General features: G+C 47.9%; 1 protein-coding gene across 2 annotated transcripts in view; it reads left to right on the forward strand.

Moving 5' to 3' along the window:
* The window catches only part of LOC138284003 (stimulated by retinoic acid gene 6 protein-like), a 489,916-nt gene that overhangs the window by 115,058 nt on the left and 352,330 nt on the right, over positions 1-22,528 (forward strand). For both annotated transcript variants that reach the window (XM_069222338.1, XM_069222339.1), the window contains exon 2: positions 14,787-14,886. In XM_069222338.1, coding sequence (XP_069078439.1) covers positions 14,787-14,886 — 100 coding nt within the window. The remainder of the gene's footprint in view (positions 1-14,786; positions 14,887-22,528) is intronic.

Here is a 22,528-nt window from a genome sequence, read left to right on the forward strand (position 1 = left end):
CTTCATTTGTAATTATAGAATATTTGAATCTTTCTTATGTTTTTACACATTTGGACTACTGCACCTTTCTTTAAAAAAAAAAAATGTATTTCTAATATATATTTTCAAAAAATATCTAACAGCTTTTTAATGTGTTTAAATTTGTATTAGAGATTCTAATTGTATTCTTCATGTTTGTAAACATGCTCTCCCTTTCATATGAAAGAGCTACGCACCAATAATTTAAGTGGTTTGTGGGCAAGATGATGTGTGACTAAGGCCCTCATTACAACCATGGCGGTCGGTGATAAAGCTGCGGTAACACCGCCAACAAGCCGGTGGTAAAAAAGTATGACCACAGTGGAAACTGCTCACACAGACAGACACTTTAACACACCGACCGCCACGGCGGTAGCAACAAGCACAGCGGCGGTAACCGCCAACAGCCATGCGGAAGACAATGTACCGTCCACCGAATTACAACAGGCCTATCTGCCACATTACATATTCACCCTGTACCCCTCAGGAATAATGCACGGACAAAAGGAAGTGATTAAAGTGAGTGTAATAAGATAAAATACTAGAAATATGTCCTCAAAAATCAAAACAGTATATACATATATACAAATGGAGGGACACTGCCCAGTCCATAATGTCTGTGCCCACAGGGCCACATCACATAGGCAAAGGCCCCACTTGACTCCTGCATCAACACGGAGAGAACACTGCAGGGGCATCAGATCAAAAAAACACACAGGCACCTCAGGGGGACAGGGAACAGGGGAGGACCTCAGCCGGAAGATGGTACAACGACACTGGTCCTGGAGGGGGCAACATGCCCTGTGTGATGTCATGGGGAGTGCAAAGCCACAGTCTCTCAAATGGGTGGTTTGCCCACTGCTTGGTCCTGGGGAGTGCAAGGCCACAGTCTCTCAAGTGGGTGGTTTGCCCACTGCTTGTTTCAGGGGAGTGCAAGGCCACAGTCTCTCAAGTGGATGGCTTCTCCACTGGTTCTGGAGGGGGCTTTGTGCTCAGTGTGCTTCATCCTGACAAGGAGGGGGTGAGTGGATGCCCTCTTCCACTGGTTGTGGAGGGGGCTTTGTGCCCAGTGTGCTTCATCCTGGCAAGGGGGGGAGATGAGTGGATGCCTTCTTTCGCTGTTCTGGAGGGGGCTTTGTGCCCAGTGTGCTTCATCCTGGCAAGGAGGGGGTGAGTGGAAGGCTTCTCCACTAGTTCTGGATGGGGCTTTCTGTCCAGTGTGCTTCATCCTGGCAAGGAGGGGCTGAGTGGATGCCTTCTTTTGCTGGTTCTGGAGGGGGCTTTGTGCTCTGTGATGCAGATCTTGGGGAGTGCAAGGTCCCAGTCTCTCACCTGGGTGTCACATCCACACGATTTGCAGGGGTCAGGATGCAGTACAGTCCATGTAGTCAGGACTACACACTGCCCGCCGGCGGCGACGACTGCTCAGTGGTGGCAGTGGCAGTGCTGCTGTCGGGGCTGGCAGTGGTGGGGGGAGGCTCAAGCCCATCCCCTGCAGCCTCGGACGGCTACCCACTGATGAGGGGAAGCTCCAGCCCTTTCCCTGCAGCCTCGGACAGCTGCCCACTGGGGCTGCTGCTGCTGGCAGTGGTACTGGTGGCGGTGCAGGTGGTGGTGCAGGTGGCAGTGCTGGTGGCGGTACTGGCAGTGGTGGGGGGAGGCTCCAGTCCATCCCCTGCAGCCTCGGACTGCTGCCCCCTGGGGCTGTTGCTGCTGGCAGCAGTGCTGGTGGTGGTGCAGGTGGCGGTGCAGGTGGCGGTGCTGGTCGTGGTGATGCCAGGGGTGGGGGGAGGCTCCAGCCCATCTCCTGCAGCCTCGGACCTCTGAACCACCATGGTTGGTGGTGGGGGCTCAGAATCAGTCCCAGCACCAGGCCTCCTGTCCTTACTGCCTGCAGGTGCAAGACCTTTTCCCTTGCCATTGTAAGCTGGTGGTGCCTCCTTGCCCTTGCCAGCTGGTGGTGCCTCCTTGCCCTTGCTCTTGCTAGCTGGTGGTGCCTCCTTGCCCGTGCCAGCTGGTGGTGCATCCTTGCCTTTCCTTTGGCAGCTGGTGCAGGCACACTGCCAGTGCTGATGGGTGGTTCCACACTTGCAGTAGCTGCCGACACTACTGTGGCCGTGGACTGGGTGGCTGAGGTGCTAGCCTGGGTTCTGACCACCCTAGCCCGACATGAAGGATGGGTGGGAGGGGTAGGGAAGAGTTCAATGGCGGAGAAGAAAAGGAGGGTGAAGGTTTGGGACTGGAGGAAGAGGGAGTGGTTGTTGGAGGTGTCTTTCTGCTGTGTGAGGGTGCAGGTGCATGGGCTGGATGCTGTTGTGAGGTCGACGGCTGTTGGGTGTCTGAGTGCTTGTGTTTGTGTACTTTGGGAAAAGGGGGCACAGACACAGTGGGAGAGGACACAGGGGAAGTGTGCATGGATATGGGGGTGGTGACTGCCAGTGAGGGGTGTGTAGTGATAGGCGTGATGGTGATGGAGGCAGTGGATGAGGATGTAGTGCATGCAGGTGTGAGTGGAGACGCTACTGGGAGGGAGGTGGACGAGGAGGAGGAAGGGGACACAGTGGAGGCAGTGGATGTTGGTGTTTCAGCATCTGGATGGTGTTTGTCTGAGTACCTGTGGGATGATGTGTGGTGCTTGTGTTTGCCTGAGCCACTCCTGTATGTTGTCTTGGGTGCATGCTGGTCTGAATGGGTGCTTGGGATAGGTTGGGGTTCAGGAGAATGGGACTGGGCAGAGGAAGTTGAAGGGGGGAGGCTAGAGACAGAAACAATGGCAGCCATCAGGGAGGAGGCCAGAACCTGAATTGATCTCTGCTGGGCCGCCATGCCAGAGTGAATGCCCTCCTGGAATGCATTTGTTTGTTGCAAATGGCCTGCCAGCCCCTGGATGGCATTCACAATGGTTGACTGCCCTACAGAGATGGATCTCAGGAGGTCAATAGCCTCCTCACTCAGGGCAGCAGGGCTAACTGGGGCAGGGCCTGAGGTGCCTGGGGCGAAGGAGATGCCCACCCTCCTGGGTGAGTGGGCACGGGAAACACACTGAGGGGCTGCTGGGAGGGCGGTGCTGGTATGGAGGTGGCGGGCACAGGAAACACACTGAGGGGCTGCTGGGAGGGTGGTGCTGGTAAGGGGGTGGCGGCTGTACCTGTAGTTATGGTGGCCACAGAGGTGTCCGCCACCACTAGGGAGCATCCATCGGAGGAGGTATCACTGTCAGAACTGTCTCCGCCGTGGTGCTCCCCTTGCCCTCAGTCCCACTGGTGCCCTCACCGTCGGTGGATTCGGCCTCATGGGCCTTGTGGGATGCAGCTCCCTCTATTGCCGGTACCTCTGCTGCTCTGCCAGATGATGCTAATGCACAGAAGGACAGAGAAAACAAAAACTGGGGGGAGGGGGCAGAGGATACACTTGGTAAATGGCAGCAACAACACCACCGTTGGCATACACAACACACACAGGGAACCTCCCTACGCACTAGGCAATGCACTACCAGTCACAATGCTAGTCACCAGTCCATTGATAGGAATACCTCACGCTAATTGCAGCATACCTGAGACCCACAGAGCCCTGCCCAGTACTGGATGCCTACTAGCTTGGTTTGGAGGTGGTGTTCATCAGCCCCTGCCCAACATGGAACCTACCCTGCAATGTCTGGCCTGGCCTAGGCACACCAACTGGCCCACATCCACACCCGAAGACCACTCCACCACGCACAAGTAGTATAATGGGTAACTGTACTCACCCCCTTGTGGCTGCTGGGTTGCCCTCAAGCACCCATCCAGCTCTGGATAGGCCACTGCCAGTATGCGGAACATCAGAGGGGTCAGGGTTCGACGGGCACCCCTTCCTCGTTGGGAGGCCATCCCCAGCTGGGCCTCCGCCGTCTTCTTTACCCAGTGCCTCAGGTCCTCCCACTGTTTGCGACAGTGGGTGCTCCGCCTGCCGTAGACCCCCAGGGTCCACACATCCTTGAGGATGGCACGCCATAGACATTGCACACCATACATGCAGCACGCTGCCCAGGACCCTTCAACCCCCCTTACACAAGGCCCTCACATACAGCACTCCATGAGTTCATGCCCCATGCATCATGCTCACAGTGTACTCACCTGTTGGGCTGGAGGCCCATACAGCATTCGGTACTGGGGTGGGACCCCCATCCACTGGTCTCTCCAGCTCCGCAGCTGTGAAGGCAGGGAGCCTTTCCCCAGTGACATGAGCCATGGTCGGTTCCAGTCACAGGTCACAGCAGCACTTGCAGTGTAGGTCCTCTCCTGTTGAAGGTCAGGTTGCAAGTGAGTGAATAGATAGAAAATGGCGGTCACGTCTGCGGCGATGCATACCGCCACCGCCGGCGTACATCACCGTTGGCCATTGTAACCCAGAGGGCCCAACTACAACCAATGAAGAGCTGCACAGTGGTACTCGACCGCCTCCCGCAACGGCGCACAACGTCAGCGGCATTACCCCATTTTCACCTGTCCATCCACACAGGACAGGCGGATGCCATTTCGGGGGGAGGGGGCAGGCCATGGCACCTAACTGCTTCACAGCACACAGAAGCACCATTTGGGCCTATACAACAACATACTGTTTCAGACACAACATGCAATGCACTGTACATTTGGAAATGTTGAATACTGACAAGATGCTCATCATTTTGCCCCCTAGATTGCAACCCCTGCAGATGAATAGGAGATGGAGACATCACCCCATGTACAGGCCCCTGGTGGACTTGGCAACAATGGAGGACAGTCACATTATCCTCACCTACAGACTTGACAGGGCCACAGTCCAAGAGCTGTGTGCCCAATTGGAGCCAGACCTGATCTCTGCTATCCGTCATCCCACTGGGATCCTCCCTCTTCTGCAAGTGCGCCATTTCTGGCAACTGGTTCTTTCCAAGTGACAGTGGGCTTGGCAGCAGGAATGTCACAGCCAGTGTTCTCAATAATGCTAACAAGAGTGTGGTTGGCCCTGATGAAACACATCAGCAGCTACATTGTTTTCCCCCCTGGTGGAGGATTTGGCCACAGTGAAAGCTGACTTCTACGCAATGGGACATATCCCCAACTTCATTGGGGCATTTGATGGTGCACATATTGACTTTGACCCCCCAACCCCCCGGAGAAATGAACAGGTGTTTAGAAATCGAAAGAGCTTTCACTCGATGAATGTGGGGATGGTGTGCCTGGTGGACCAGTACATCGCCCATGTCAATGCAAAGTATCCTGGCTCTGTGCATGATGCCTTTATCCTGAAGAATAGCAGCATCCTATATGTGATGGCTCAACTCCAGAAGATCCGGGTGTGGCTAATAGGTGAGCCCATGGTTCCCACCCAGTATATGTTGGTGTATGGGTATGGGGTTAGTGTTTGGCTAATAGGTATCCCTCGATATTTGCAGGTGAATCGGGTTACCCCATCCTCTCATGGCTACTGACCCCAGTGAGGAATCCAAGGACAAGGGCAGAGGAAAGTTACAATGAGGCACACGGGTGAACAAGAATTATAGAGTGAACATTCGGCCTCTTGAAAGCCAGGTTTCGGTGCCTCCATCTAACAGGTGGTTCCCTGTGCTAGCCACCCAAGAATGTGTGCCAGATCATCGTGGCATGTTGCATGTTGCATGTTGCACAACCTTGCCTTATGTTGCCTTTTCTGCAGGAGGATGAGGCTGGAGATGGGCGTGTGGCAGCGGTGGAGCCTGTGGACAGTGACGAAGAGGAGGCAGAGGATGAGGATGTGGACAATAGAACATCAACCATACGACCGTTCTTCCAGTGACACACAGGTAAGACACTGTAACTTCCCCTTCCATTGACAGTTTTCTATTGGATATTGGCACTGGCAGGCTGATATTCCTACTACTATAGCCACTTACTGTACCCTTTGGCATGTCTATTTACAGATATGTGTGCCCCAATCTGGCTCCTTGTGTGTTGACTGCAGCAACCTACAGGTCACACCTATGTGTACATTACTATACAGTTGAATTGCAATGTTTACAGATTGTTAAACGAATACAGAGTTCAATCAATTGACAGACTCAATACTTGTATTTTTTTTAAAGGGTGTTTATTTATGTGCTAATAAGTGGATGGGGTATTGCTATAGGCTGGGGTGGTGATGGAGGAGAGTCCAGGGAAAAGTTCCATTCTATTTGTATCACAGGTGCACTGTCCAAGGGGGCATAGGAACTGGAGCAGTGGAAGTTCAAGGTGGACAGGGTGACATAGTGGGACACAAGGGTGACATTCAGGAGAGTCTTATTTCTTTGCAGGGGTCTTGGCAATGTTCTCTGGCTTCTGCCTGGATCGCAGGGACCGTTTGTGTGGCAGTTCTCCTTCTGCAGGGGGAGGGGTGCTGATGGCCTGTTGTTCCTGTGGCGGGGCCTCCTGTCCACTAGCATCAGCAGAGGTGGAGGGATGTTCATCGGTGTGGCTAGTGTCAGAGGCTCGGTGGTGTGCCACTGCCTCCCTCATGGTGTTGGCCATGTCTGCCAGCACCCCTGCAATAATGACCAGGGTGGTGTGGATGTCCCTCAGGTCCTCCCTGATCCCCAGGTACTGTCCCTCCTGCAGCCGCTGGGTCTCCTGCAACTTGACCAGTATCTTGCCCATCGCCTCCTGGGAATTGTGGTATGCTCCCATGATGTTGGTGAGTGCCACCTAGAGAGACGGTTCCCTGGGCCTGCCCTCCCCATGTCGCACAGCAGTCCTCCCAGCTTTCCTGTTGGCCTGTGCCTCTGTCCCCTGAACCGTGTGCCCACTGACACTGACCCCAGGTCCCTGATCCTTCAGTGTTTGTGGGGTTGCCTGGGGTGCCTGTAGTGGTGGACACACTGCTGATTGACGTTTCCTGGGGACAGAGGTATGGGCCCACTGGGTGGGTGCCCGTGGTGTTTCCTGAGGGGTTAGGCTCTGTGGTGGTATGGGACTGTGCCTCGGTAACCGACTGTCCGGAGGTCCCTGATGGGCAAGGTTGGTCATCCTGATCCAGGTGTGCAGAGCTGCTGTCATCACTGTGGGCCTCTTCTGGGGGGGACTGGATGTTGCTGGCACCTCCTCTCCGGTGACGTTGTGTGGGGGACCTGTGGGGATGTAAATGCAGTGTTATTGTTTCTGCGTGTGTCATCTTGTGCATGGGTGTGTTACCCTATATGGTTGTGATTGCCCTGGCAGCTTAGGCTTGTGTGAGTGGTGATTTGGTTGGATAGGTGATTGTCTCAAGTGTGCATGCTTTGGTGATGGGTGTCCACGCAGGTCTGTGATGGGTGTCCAGGCATTGGTGTTGCATGCAGGGCTTGGTAGTGGGAGGGGTGAGTTGTGATGGTGGGGTGTATGTGAGGTGGTGGAGTGATGGGGTTGAGGGTAGGGGTGGGGGTTTGTGATGGCATGCAGGTAGGGGGGGTGATAGCAATAGAGATTTGACTTACCAGAGTCCAGTCCTCCTGCTACTCCTGCCAGGCCCTCAGGATGCAGTATTTCCAAGACTTGCTCCTCCCATGTTGTTAGTTGTGGGGGAGGAGGTGGGGGTCCACCGCCAGTCCTCTGTACTGTTATATGGTGTCTTGCAACCACGGAACGTACCTTCCCCAATAGGTCGTTCCACCTCTTCCTGATGTCATCCCTTGTTCTTGGGTGCTGTCCCACAGCGTTGACCCTGTCCACGATCCTCCACCATAGCTCCATCTTCCTTGCAATGGATGTTTGCTGCACCTGTGATCCAAAAAGCTAGTGGCTCTACCTGGATGATTTACTCCACCATGACCCTTAGCTCCTCCTCTGAGAACCTGGGCTGTCTTTGTCGTGCCATGGGTGTAGTGTGAGTGGTGGGTGTGAGGGTGTGTGGGGTGATCTTTTGGGGTGTTTTCTGTGAGGTGCGTGGATGGTGTATGGGTGATGGTGTTCTGTGGCTCTGGCTCTGTGGGTGCTTTGGTGTGTCTCTCCCTCAGTTATCAATTTTCTTGAGTTGTAAATGGTTGTGGGTAATGTGTGTGTGTGTATTATAGTGGTGTGGGTGTGTGGGTGTGGTGTGTGTATGGGTGTCAGGTGGGTGTTACTCAAAATGTCCAATGTGATGTTGTTTTGTTAGGATGTGTGTACTTTAAGCGCGGCAGGTATGTACCACCAATAATTTAGCGCGATTGAATGCCCGCTGTGGTGATTTGTGGGTCATAATACTGTGGGAGTAGTTTGGTTGGCGTAACGGTGTGGGTTTTGCTGCCGCCATTTTGTCACTGACCTTTGGGCTGGCGGACTTGTGTGTGTGTGTCTGTATAGTGATGGATTGCTACGTGTGTGTCATAATATGGGTAGCGATAAACCGCAGCGGTGTGGTATGTTGGAGGCAGTCGGCATGGCGATAAGCGGGACTTAACGCCAATGTCATAATGAGGGCCTAAGTATTATAAGAAATAAAGTACCACCTTCCTCGAAGTTCCGTAACCTTATAAACTCAGCCTTCAACCTCCTTCCTCTATATGGTCATGGAACCTCCTGGTGACTTGCAATTTCCTTGTAATGTATGTCAGGTGGTACCTTATAATGTTTTTTAAAGTATATAGGTTTGAAGCGGTGTACAAATACTTTACTTATTGCCACTGAGTTAAACCTCACTGCTCTGTGTGAAGCTACCAGAGGATCAAGCACAGGTTAATTTAGGGATTGATTTTCCCTTGCCCTGTCAAGTATTGTGTTTCTTGCTTGACCAGGGCACACACCCCAATAAACCAACAACTCAGTTTCTTACAAGGTGGTATTGTATCATTGTTAAACAGTTACCTGATGAAGGCATATTTATTAGGCGGCAACAAAATCAACATAAATGGTCGCATGCTCTTGTGCACTGCATGGTGCAGTTCACATTGATTTTTCACAGCTGCTCGCACTACCAGTGCTAAATGGCAGTGCAACATGCATAATTTCCACCCATTGTTGGAACTTCACATACTCACGTGGAGTAAACTCTGCAAGTTAAGCCTACTCCTACACCATATGCTATGCCACTCCACTCTACTCCACTTCACTCTACACCACTCAACATCACTCTGCCCCACTCCATTCCACTGTACCACACTCCACTCTGCTGCGCTCTACAACACCACACTTTAAAACAGTACACTGTATGACAATCTCCTTCACATTACTGAACCACACTCCAATTAATGGCACTCAACTCAATGACAGTTAGCGCTACGATTTAAAACATACTTTTATTTTAAAAAAATCACATTTGATTATAAAGCAAAGTTTATCCTTTGTTGTAGTTAATAAAACTTTATTTATATTTAAAGCAGTCACGAACACGGAGGTCTGCTGACTACAGCAGGCCTCCATGTTTGCGAGTGCCCATAGTCGGTATGGGGCCGCAATTTGCGACCCACCTCATGAATATTCATGAGGTGGGTCATTGCGACCCCATACCGACTTGCAGACGGTGTCTGAGACACCGTTCTGCATAACATTTTGCGACTTGCAAACAGCGAGTCGCAATGACTCGCTATTTGCAAGTCGAAAAATGTTATTTTGCTATATCTGGCCCTAGGTCTTCAAGCCATAAAATGACAGCCACAACTTTCTCTTCATGTTGCGGCTAGACAATGAAAACACTTATTTGGAGTTTACAGTATTGCAGTACTTCGCAAAGGTTCTGCAATCTAAAATATCTACCAATCTTAAACCCTAATTTCTCAAAACAAACTGAACTGAGTTACACCGAAACCCCATAAGTATACTTTTTGGATAAACTTTTATTTTTTGGGGAAAATTTGGTGTCATTCAGGAAAACACTATTTTAGCCCCTCCCTTTGCCTTGGATCTTGCTTGACAGATCACTCTAAAACCTTTGTACAAACCTTTTTTGTTTTGTAAAGTTTAGTGAACATTTGTCTAACAGTGACAATGTTAGCAAACCAAAAAATCAATAATATGTGTGTGATTTGTGGTTTGGGATATTATTTTTTATTCAAGTAACCACTTCAAGGCAGTGTGCTTGTCCCCTCAGTTGGGAGCTCCTTGAGGAGAACTCAGCTGCTTAGCAACCACCGCCTTCTCAACCCTACTGATCTCACCCAGCGAAACTGAAAATTAACCCAAAAGCTGGTCAATTAAGGAAGGAACAGTTTTGGATTTTGCAGGGAAGAGGCCAGTGGAGGTTAGTGAGGTGAATGGAGAAACCCTCTTCTCAGGTGACGGAGGGGTCGAGGGCAGAATTTTACTTAGATTTTAAGATGAGCACTATAAGACCGGTCAGTTTGTTGTCTACATGATGTCCTCGAACTTGTTCCCAGATATATGGAATTCATATAAAACTGGAAAGTAGATTAATCACACATATATAAATATTCAGGTGTGTTAGCCCTGTCAGCCTTAGGGTAGTCTTCCCCTAAACTGTTTGCTTTTCTCCCCATATTTTTCCTGATCTAGTTTTTGCTGGCCTTTAGACTCTGCACACTTTACCACTGCTCACCAGTGCTAAAGTGCATATTTTCAATCCTTAAAACATGATAACATTGGCTTATTCCCAATTGGTATATTAAATTTACTCATTGTACCTTAGTACAGTGGTACTCTGTGACCTTGGATCTGTAAATTAAATACTACTTGTGGGCCTGAATCACTGATTGTGCCACTCCTTAAGTAGCCCTTTAAACATGTCTCAGGCCTGCCAATGCAGCCTGTATGTGCAGTGTTGCACTACCACCTCAACCTGGCAAAACAAACTTTTCCCACGCCCAAACTCTCTTTTTTAACACATGAGAGTCACCCTTAAGGTAGGCGCAGAGGGCAGGGTGCAGTGTATTTAAAAGGTAGGACATGTACTTTTATGTTTAACATGTCCTGGTGGTGTAAAACTCTTGAATTCGTTTTTCACTACTGCAAGGCCTACCTCTCCTATAGGCTACCATTGGAGTTATGTTAAAACATTTAATAAGTGATAAATTCCAAATAGGAGCAGTTAACTAGTCCATGTTTGTGTCTTATCAATTGTAATAAAAATCCTCTCTCATGGTAGCATCTGATTTTAAATTACAATTTTATAAATGCCACTTTTAAAAATGTTGGCATTTTCCTGCCTCAGCCATTTAGTGTGTGTAGCCTGCCCCTTGGTCACATAACAGGGTGTAGCTGACAGGCTGGCTTTGTGTATTCCTCCGAGACAGCCACATGCAATAGAAAGCTTAGTTATGCCTGAATGGGTCATCACTAGCAGGATGGGAGGACGAAGCTGGGCCGAGCCCTACTTACACTTAAATAGGATGTGTCCTGTATCCACACAAAGGGCTTCATACCCCCTGTTGTTAGTCTGGAGCCAGGACAGAGAAAGCAGGAAGCCTGTGCACTTTAAAGAGAATTTCTAGAAGCTTCTCCAGCCTTCCAAAGTGCTCCAGGTATGAATACTATACCTTAGACACCACCTCTTCTGGACTTGTGGCTATTATGCCAAGAAGAAGGACTGCTGTGCTGCTGAAAAAACTGCCACTCTGCTGGACTGCTGCTCTGAAGGACTGATGCCCTGCATTGCTGACATGTTGCCTGCTGCCCTCTTTCCTGGGTGAAAAGGATTGGCCCTGCTTGAACTCAGGACCCCAGAGTGATTCCAAGGGCTAGTTGGCTAGCCTTCTAACTTGGGCCTCAGAGACAGAGGGACAACTTTGACCCCAGCATCTAGACTCTACCATCTGTGAGTCTACCCTGCCAAGTGGTGCCACCCCAGTCCTGGTACCTTGGAGGTGGGCCTGATGTGCTCTGCTAACCTCTGTGAACCCAGCAGAACTGATGCATCTCCTCTGCTGCTCTGTGAAACCCCAAGCAGAATCAATGCATCATCACTGCTGCACGGATTGGACACATCGCAAAGACACCCATCGCCTTTGCAGCCTGCCACCTCTTCGGAACAGCCTCCGCACCATGCATCTTTGGTGCAGACCCTCACATCCCTCATTGATGGCAGCCTCAACGATGGCTCCAGACTCCTCATTGGAGACTCACAGCTCCTCAGAACTGACAATTCGCCTGAATGAGCGATGCATTCTCAATGCCGTACTTTTCATTGCAAGCTCTCATCGATTTTATCCTTGAGGGGTAAGCTGGACCTCACATCACACCCTCGCCAGATCTTGGAACTAATGAATTGATTAGGCTGCACAACACATGTTCGTAGAGGATCCTCACAAAGCTCCGCAAACTAGGCTTTAAGGTACTTTGCTCAGTGGACCTAACTGGGTCCCTCATGGTCAGCCTTAACTTGTGACTTTGTTGCGCTCAGTTACTGTTTGAAGCGGTGCACAAATACTTTACTTATTGCCTCTGAGTTAAATCTCACTGCTCTGTGTGCAGCTACCAGAGGGTCAATCACAGGTTAGTTTAGAGATTGCTTGTGCCTTGGCCTGTCAAGGATTGTGGTTCCTGCTTCACCAGGGCTCACACCCCAGTAAACCAACAACTCATTCACCCAGGAAATGGCAGTTTAACTGAATTAACTGATCAACCTGATGTTACTTTAGATGGGGGTGGAAAAACTACATCCATTCCTAAGCTTTAAGAATCGAAATCGTCTATTATCAGGTAGTTTATACAACATATTACCTATCAGAAACAGCCATTTATGTTCACCTAAATAAAATACTGGCAGATGTTAGATTGTTTGACATACAGAATTCTTTCAATTCGGTGAGCTATGAATTTTATTTATACTTTGAGAAGTGCTCAAATTTCATTACAAGCTCACTGGATTGATTACTTCCCTCTATAAGATGTCCATGGCTCTGGTTATTATAAATAATAATGACACTGATATTGCGACACCAAAAATGGGTACTTGGCATTGGTGCCAGTGTCCACAGTTCTTTTTGTATTTTTCATTGAACCCAGAGGACCTATACTCAGTCTTTTTAAACTGTTCAACCTCCATTGTTTGGTCTCCCTGTGATAAAACAGTATGCAGATGATACTACCTATTCTTACCGACAGCCCTAAATAATGTAGTTGGATCCCAAGAGGAAGTTAAATGCTATTTCAAGATTGGGTGTGGTTTATGAATTTTGAGCCCAGGATCTAATGGGACATTAATATCATGGACAAAACATCAAGGGACAAAACATTGAAAGGTAAGTATATGCAGATTTTCTATGCCAAACTCCACTTAAACTTAAATGCACTTTAATCACACACACACACACACACATATATTTTCAAGGCATTTGGATGTGAAATTCAGATAAGTGATTCCATGCTTCTCTCTGTCCAATTACATTTCTATATCGCAATATCACAACACTATATGGTACCTGATACTAAGAACTCAGTGCTCCCTTGAGGCAGCATATCTGGTCTTCCTTCAGGCACATCATCATGTGCCAGAATTGGCTTCTTCACCCTGTGCTATGTATGTGCCCTGCATCCTTTTTCAAGCTTTACTTAAGCCAATACATACTCCATTTTTTAAAACTTTAAAACGTTCCAATGGTTGGGGAGGGCTTATCCCTCCCCGATCTTCGCAAGTTATACTTAGCAACCTTTTAGAGATTGGTAACTAATAATACATCTGGTTGCTAACTAAATTGTTGGGTTACTGTTAGGAGGTATTAAGATTCCAGATTTGACCAATTTCATTAAGCTCACCAACCTCCCCAACACAGTCTCTTATAAGGCCTTAATAATCGTGAGTGAAAATAGCACTGAGAAAAATACCATTTATACGTGCTTAAAATCTCTTGGAAGAATGCCGAGATCTCCCCCAAGTAAAGACACATTAATTGGCTCAAAATTGGAAGGAGGTGGGGGTCTTGAAGATAGGACGCCTTTTCACAGGAAAGATGTTAAGACTTTTAAATCTTCCAGTTAGGAGCGAGAAAGGACATATGATGGAACCAAAATTCATTTATTTAATTATCCTGGATAGAAAAGTTGCTTCCAATTCTAGAAAAACTGCAAACTCCTTGGTGAATTTCCTCTCCAATATTAAATATTCAAACTTTAAAGTGGGCTTTCGGTTTTCTAAATCATTAGAAGAAGCTTCTTTGAAACTTACTTGTATTAAAGGTAGATGGGGTATCAAACCGATTTGGTTTGTAATAATGATAACTGGCTTACAATTAGTAGATGTATATACATGTCCAGTAAAGAAGACATAATTTCCATTGCATAATGCTTGTCGACAGGTGGATGTTATTTTATATGCTGGTCAAACTGTTCAAATTCTCCTCTGGTACATCATTCATTCCCTCTGGTGTGCCAATAATCTACAGTGAGATTTGAACCACATGTTTTTGGAATATTTTGCTGTATGTGATTTTAGGAATTTAAGAATTAGGAATTTTATTTGTTACAGGTTCCCACAGCAAAGTGTGTTTATTTTGGTTTGGGAGAATAACATATTATGATTGATCATTGTGGTTAATTTGTAATCTTCATTTCAATGCGTACAGCTTGAATTATTATTAGGCCAAGAGGAAATTATCTGTTGCATCAATTTTTGCGGAATGGTTAGACAAACATGGAAAGGGTGAACAGCAATAAACTTTGGTTACATGAACGTATTAACCTACTGACAAAGTACTATGAACAGGAGGGCTGCTAAATCATAAATTGTAATTTTGTTGTTTAAAGATTATGTGCGGGAAACTCAAAATACAATAAATTATTTGTTGTAAACAACCAATTTTTTAATATCAAGTAAAATGGAATTATAATAAGGAATACCGTTTTTAGGAAACAAAAAGATTTTTTTTTAAAATCCATATCTTTTCCTTTCAAAAGGCTTGGAGCACAGAGGAATATTACAAATGGTTCGTCAGTGGAAGAATGCCAGCCAATGATCCATATGGACATGTTTGTTCACTTCTCACTCATACCTGCAGTAAGTTTATAAATGCTTAGATACTTCTACACAAGTCCAATATCCTTCTTGACAGTTGTTTTTTAGTCTTCCCTTACATTAATGCTGCTTCACAAAACTTGGGAAAAACGGGAACTAGGGGCCACATTATGAGTCTGGTGGTCCAACCGCCACATTGTGACCCTGGTGGTTGGACCGCTAGGGGACCGTTGTCACCTCCAGGTACAAGGTTCTCGATGAGCTGGTGGCAGTCGGACTTGTAGTCAGCCACAGCGGCAATGAACTCTGTGCTGATCACGATTCCTGTTTCCACCAGCCTTTCCATGGCAGGGACCCCTTCTTGGAAAGACTGGTGGAAACACAGTGCTGGGGACCACAGGAGCACCCCTGCACTGCTCATGACAAAGAGTGTGCATTCAGAGGGTGCTGTTGTGCTATGGTATTGGCCTCAGCTTCCTTAAGGGAGCTGAGGACAATACCGTAGCCCTGTGAATGTCGTAATACAATGTTCCCGCCTTTCAGCCCAGCAGGAACATTGTAATACGACGGCGGGGATGCTGCCTTCATTATGGCAGCATCCTCCCGGTAGCTTTGGCGGGCCCGTGGTGGGACCACCAAAGTCGTAATGACCCCCTAGGTCCTGGTATATGCTAGGAGGAATTGTAGGTTTACGTCTTGAATTAGCCCAGGGAGATATGCTGGTCATAAATGGTGTGTAGACTTTAGCTGTTTTCCCATGCTAATGTGGCATTTGCTATGGCACTTTAAAGAAGTTCTCTTCTCACTCAAAGTAACTTTGTGGCAAACTATTTACTGTAACCGTCCATGTTTATGTAGCTGCATGCTCGACTGAAGTGATCAAGTAATCAAGCATTATTGATCTTGTGTATAGTTACAAAGATTTAGTCCATGCAACCCTTTGTATTACTTTGAGAGCTAACACAGTACATATTTTGTGCACTGAATTTGTATTTTACTGTACTTTATGTTATTTTGGATCGCAATACATACATCATGTTTACAATTGCACAAGAAACCAACAGTTCTTAAGCCAAAAGTCAAATTAAAATAAAGAATATATTTGTGTACTTTGTTGTACGGTGACTTGAGAGCAGCTGATTAATATTTAAAAGGATGACATCTTCATTCCAGTAGCCACTGTAATCCAGATTTAGGAGCAAAGAGGAGTTTGCACTTTGAATGGGATCACAACTAGTGTGCAATTGATCCAGACTTTATTCCTGGCACAATTTCTTTCAGGTTTTAAAATTGGGTCAAATTTGTTTATCAGAACAGAAGGTGTTCATGTTTTTCAGCTTGGAGTAGAGATACTTAAACAGCATAATTGTGTTATTTACCATTCTAACCAGCAGAACAGCACCAGGAAAATTACACTTCTCTCAGTAATAGTATTTCCTTCAAGGATGTTACCCCCCTGCTACAACAGAGCTCTATAGCCTATGTGCACAACGTTTGAATGAGCTGTTCTCTAAGAGTCAGGGGGAATGCACTGATTGCAATGTATAGCAATAATACATCAACTTGCCAAGCCAACAGACATGGGTATTCCTATTAAATGACGCAGGTGCCATTTTTTTAATTGCACACAGAGGACTGGTGGCAGTGGTATGGCCAATGTTGCATCTTCCTTAGGTAAGCAATGTATTTACTATTAAGCTATAGTAGATTGTTCAATGGCTGAGAGTAATGAGCCACCAACTTAGTGCTATAAGCAGTAAGAGATAATTTCACATGAACAATAACAAAAAAACACCCAGAGCAGAACAATCTTATTCATAGGTTATTGGTAAGGAATCCAGTATCTCTATTAAATCCAGTTCACGTGAGGAAACAGTAGAGAAATTTGATGTTTAATCCATAATGAACTGGCAGCCGACACGTGTTTCATCTTAGACATTTTTTCAAGGCTGTGAAAATACAATGTTGTATAGCAAAAATTATCACACACTGTCCCAAATATGTAGTTATACAATACACCCCAAACCTATATCCTAAAGTGTGCCCCTAGTATAAAGAATGTTACCCCAGACATCACCACCGCAATCCAAGATAGCTAAAAGATGATACACAAAGACTGCACAAACAAACTTGGGAGAGGCATCACCATCATCCGCAAGGAAACTATCCGCTGCATCGCCACCGAAGACAAATTCACACCAATCATGGAACACCTCAACTTCCAACTCTTAACCATCATAGGCACCCTTCCCTTCAGACCCCATGGGCCTCCACACTCTGTAAAACCATCTCCAACTTCATCATCCCTCGAGCTATCAACTCCAAGCACTTCATCCTACTCGACAACCTCAACTTTCACCTTGATGACCCCAGTGATGTCAGTATCCTTGAAAGCATGAGCAACAATGGCCTCACCCAACTGGTAACCAACCCCACACACGGTGCAGGACACACGCTGGACCCAATATTTACTTGCAGCATCCGAGTCAAGTACAGCCTTGTCACTGAACTCACTTAAACTGACCACACCATTATCCACTTCACCATCACAGGCTCCCAGGATAGTCAAGCCCTTCAGTTCCCCTTACTGCAGGTGGAGCAAAGTGACCGAGTCCCAGTGGACACAGGCCCTTAACGCCATCCAGCCCAAAGCAACATCAGACCGGGACCAAGCAAACCAGAACTTCTTCACCTGGATCATCAAATGTGCTCACAGAGTTGCCCCCATGAAGCCTGTCAAAAACAACAAAGCTTCAACGACAAGCTAGCTGGTATACCTCAGAACTCAGAGCATATCAACCACAACTGCAAACAACTAGAGAAACAATGGTGCACCACCAAAACAAACACACCCAAACCACCTACATATTAGCCCTAAACAAGTACCACCAACTCCTCAAGGAAACCAAAAGAGCAGCCCTCATGGACCTCATTGAAACCAGCACCAACCACACAAAGGAACTATTCATCAGAGTCAGGGAATTCTCCTGCTCATCAGTCTATGAGAACACTATTCGCCCTTCCCAAGAACTCTGTGACACCCTGTTGAACTAAATCCACAGCAAGATAGCCACCATCTACAACAACTTTGACCTACAATACACCTCTTCCAACTTCAACAATATCGGCCCACCAACGCACACCAGCCATGTGATCACTACATGAACTCCTTTCCCCACACAGACAACCATGTCCATCAGGTCCTACATCCACTCCGGAGCACCCACCGACCCCTGCCCCCACAAGTTTTTCAACCTCGGAACCAAGGAAGTCAGCAAAAAATTCACCCACATCCTTAACGTCCCTATCACCATGGCAGCTTTCCCTGACAGATGGAAACACGCTGAGGTCAGACTCCTCCTGAAGAAACCCTCTGCCGAGCCCAGTGGACTTAAAAACTAACACCCCCATTTCACTGCTCCCGCCGAAGTCCTTGAGAAAGCCATCAACCACCAGCTCACCAAAAACACAGAGAAAAACAACCTGCTCGATGTCTCTGAATCCAGCTTCCCTGCTGTAGGAGGCTGGACTGGCTTGTAGTGAGTACCAAGGGGTACTTGCACCTTGCACCAGGCCCAGTTATCCCTTATTAGTGTATAGGGTGTCTAGCAGCTTAGGCTGATAGATAATGGTAGCTTAGCAGAGCAGCTTAGGCTGAACTAGGAGACGTGTGAAGCTACTACAGTACCACTTAGTGTCATATGCACAATATCATAAGAAAACACAATACACAGTTATACTAAAAATAAAGGTACTTTATTTTTATGACAATATGCCAAAGTATCTTAGAGTGTACCCTCAGTGAGAGGATAGGAAATATACACAAGATATATATACACAATAGCAAAAATATGCAGTATAGTCTTAGAAAACAGTGCAAACAATGTATAGTTACAATAGGATGCAATGGGGACACATAGGGATAGGGGCAACACAAACCATATTCTCCAAAAGTGGAATGCGAACCACGAATGGACCCCAAACCTATGTGACCTTGTAGAGGGTCGCTGGGACTATTAGAAAATAGTGAGAGTTAGAAAAATAACCCTCCCCAAGACCCCGAAAAGCGAGTGCAAAGTGCATTAAAGTTCCCCTAAGGATAAAGAAGTCGTGTTAGAGGAATAATGCAGGAAAGACACAAACCAACAATGCAACAACAATGGATTTCCAATCTTGGGTACCTGTGGAACAAGGGGACCAAGTCCAAAAGTCACAAGCAAGTCGGAGATGGGCAGATGCCCAGGAAATGCCAGCTGCGGGTGCAAAGAAGCTTCTACTGGACAGAAGAAGCTGCGGTTTCTGCAAGGGCTAGAGACTTCCCTTTGGAGGACGGATCCCTCTTGCCTTGTAGAGTTGTGCAGAAGTATTTTCTTGCCGAAAGAACGCCAACAAGTCTTGCTAGATGCAAATCGTGCGGTTAGCGTTTTTGGATGCTGCTGTGGCCCTGGAGGGACCAGGAGGTCGCAAATTGGACCAGGAGAGAGAGGGGACGTCGAGCAAGACAAGGAGTCCTCTCAGCAGCAGGTAGCACCCGGAGAAGTGCCAGAAACAGGCACTACGAGGATGCATGAAACGGTGCTCACCCGAAGTTACACAAAGGAGTCCCACGTCGCCGGAGACCAACTTAGAATGTCGTGCAATGCAGGTTAGAGTGCCGTGGACCCAGGCTTGGCTGTGCACAAAGGATTTCCGCCGGAAGTGCACAGGGGCCGGAGTAGCTGCAAAAGTCGCGGTTCCCAGCAATGCAGTCTAGCGAGGTGAGGCAAGGACTTACCTCCACCAAACTTGGACTGAAGAGTCACTGGACTGTGGGAGTCACTTGGACAGAGTTGCTGGATTCGAGGGACCTCGCTCGTCGTGCTGAGAGTAGACCCAAGGGACCGGTAATGCAGCTTTTTGGTGCCTGCGGTTGCAGGGGGAAGATTCCGTCGACCCACGGGAGATTTCTTCGGAGCTTCTAGTGCAGAGAGGAGGCAGACTACCCCCACAGCATACACCACCAGGAAAACAGTCGAGAAGGCGGCAGGATCAGCGTTACAGAGTTGCAGTAGTCGTCTTTGCTACTATGTTGCAGTTTTGCAGGCTTCCAGCGCGGTCAGCAGTCGATTCCTTGGCAGAAGGTGAAGAGAGAGATGCAGAGGAACTCGGATGAGCTCTTGCATTCGTTATCTAAAGTTTCCCCAGAGACAGAGACCCTAAATAGCCAGAAAAGAGGGTTTGGCTACTTAGGAGAGAGGATAGGCTAGCAACACTTGAAGGAGCCTATCACAAGGAGTCTCTGACGTCACCTGGTGGCACTGGCCACTCAGAGCAGTCCAGTGTGCCAGCAGCACCTCTGTTTCCAAGATGGCAGAGGTCTGGAGCACACTGGAGGAGCTCTGGACACCTCCCAGGGGAGGTGCAGGTCAGGGGAGTGGTCACTCCCCTTTCCTTTGTCCAGTTTTGCGCCAGAGCAGGACTATGGGGTCCCCTGAACCGGTGTAGACTGACTTATGCAGAATTGGGCACATCTGTGCCCAAGAAAGCATTTCCAGAGGCTGGGGGAGGCTACTCCTCCCCTGCCTTCACACCATTTTCCAAAGGGAGAGGGTGTAACACCCTCTCTCAGAGGAAGTCCTTTGTTCTGCCATCCTGGGCCAGGCCTGGCTGGACCCCAGGAGGGCAGCTGCCTGTCTGAGGGGTTGGCAGCAGCTGCAGTGAAACCCCAGGAAGGGCAGTTTGGCTGTACCAGGGTCTGTGCTACAGACCACTGGGATCATGGGATTGTGCCAACTATGCCAGGATGGTATAGAGGGGGCAATTCCATGATCATAGACATGTTACATGGCCATATTCGGAGTTACCATTGTGAAGCTACATATAGGTAGTGACTTATATGTAGTGCACGCGTGTAATGGTGTCCCCGCACTCACAAAGTCCGGGGAATTGGCCCTGAACAATGTGGGGGCACCTTGGCTAGTGCCAGGGTGCCCTCACACTAAGTAACTTTGCACCTAACCCTTACCAGGTAAAGGTTAGACATATAGGTGACTTATAAGTTACTTAAGTGCAGTGTAAAATGGCTGTGAAATAACGTGGATGTTATTTCACTCAGGCTGCAGTGGCAGGCCTGTGTAAGAATTGTCAGAGCTCCCTATGGGTGGCAAAAGAAATGCTGCAGCCCATAGGGATCTCCTGGAACCCCAATACCCTGGGTACCTCAGTACCATATACTAGGGAATTATAAGGGTGTTCCAGTAAGCCAATGTAAATTGGTAAAATTGGTCACTAGCCTGTTAGTGACAATTTGGAAAGAAATGAGAGAGCATAACCACTGAGGTTCTGATTAGCAGAGCCTCAGTGAGACAGTTAGTCACTACACAGGTAACACATTCAGTCACACTTATGAGCACTGGGGCCCTGGGTTACCAGGGTCCCAGTGACACATACAACTAAAACAACATATATACAGTGAAAAATGGGGGTAACATGCCAGGCAAGATGGTACTTTCCTACACCTGCCAACCACAGCATGGAGTCTGCCATGATGCAGACACCGATGACATCAGATTCGCTCCTCGTCCACGCTGATCCGACTCAACCTATCAGCAGCATTGGACACCGTAGCCCACCACACCCTCATGACTATACTCAACAGCATCTGCATCCAGGGGAAATCCCTCAGGTGGATCACCTATTTCCTCACAGGACGAACAAAGATAATCTGCCTTATGAAATCCCATGATCAATGCCACTGACTGGATGAAAACCAACTGCCAGAATCTAAAGCCAGACAAGATGGAAGTAGTGACCTTCAGAAAGAAAACCTTCCCATGGAACAACAGTTGGTGGCTCTCCGGACCAGTACCCACACCAAAAGACCACACAAGCAACCTCAGCATCAAACTAGAGAGTAAACTCGCCATGAAGCCCCAAATCAACGCATTCTCCTCCTCGTGCTTCCCCACCCTCCACCTGCTCCTCAGAATTTTCAAATGGATCCCTGTCAACACCAAAAAGACTGTCACCCAGGCCATCAATACTAGTCGGCTGGATTACGGCATTGCTATCTATTCCTGTATCTCCACTGAGCTCCCCAATCCTCAATTGACTCCACACCATACAGAACTCATACTGAACATTTCTAGTTGAACCTACATCACCTTCCACCTCAAGAACCTCCACTGGCTCCTGATCCAGAAAAGATGCCTGTTCAAGCTTCTCACACACCTACAAAGCTCTAAATGACCAGCGACCAGCCTACATCAACCACCATGTGAACTTCCATCAACCCACCAGACACCTGTACTCTGCCTCCCTAGCCCTCGCACAAACCCCTTCCGTCCGTCACAGCCTCAGCGTGGGTCATTGCTTCTCCTATCTCAGCCCCAAGGCTATGAATGACCTACCCCTCCACCTTTGAACAGCTCCCTTCCTGGTGGATTTCAGAAGCAGACTCAAGGCCTGGATCTTTGACTAAGACCTGTGAATCCTCAGCGCCCGGATACCCCTTTTGGGGTGATAGTGCTATTCAAATACTGATTGATAGATGCTTTGGATTATGTTCTGCTGCACAGTCTATTAAGTTCTGGGAGCCAGCGAGCCGACAGGTATATGATGTCATATTTCTGTAATCTAATGGTTTGACACCAATAACATTCATAACAACATGAGGCTGCCTCCTGATGCGTGAGACTCCCCTCAC

This window comes from Pleurodeles waltl, chromosome 3_1 (assembly GCF_031143425.1).
Source record: "Pleurodeles waltl isolate 20211129_DDA chromosome 3_1, aPleWal1.hap1.20221129, whole genome shotgun sequence".
NCBI lineage: Eukaryota > Metazoa > Chordata > Amphibia > Caudata > Salamandridae > Pleurodeles > Pleurodeles waltl.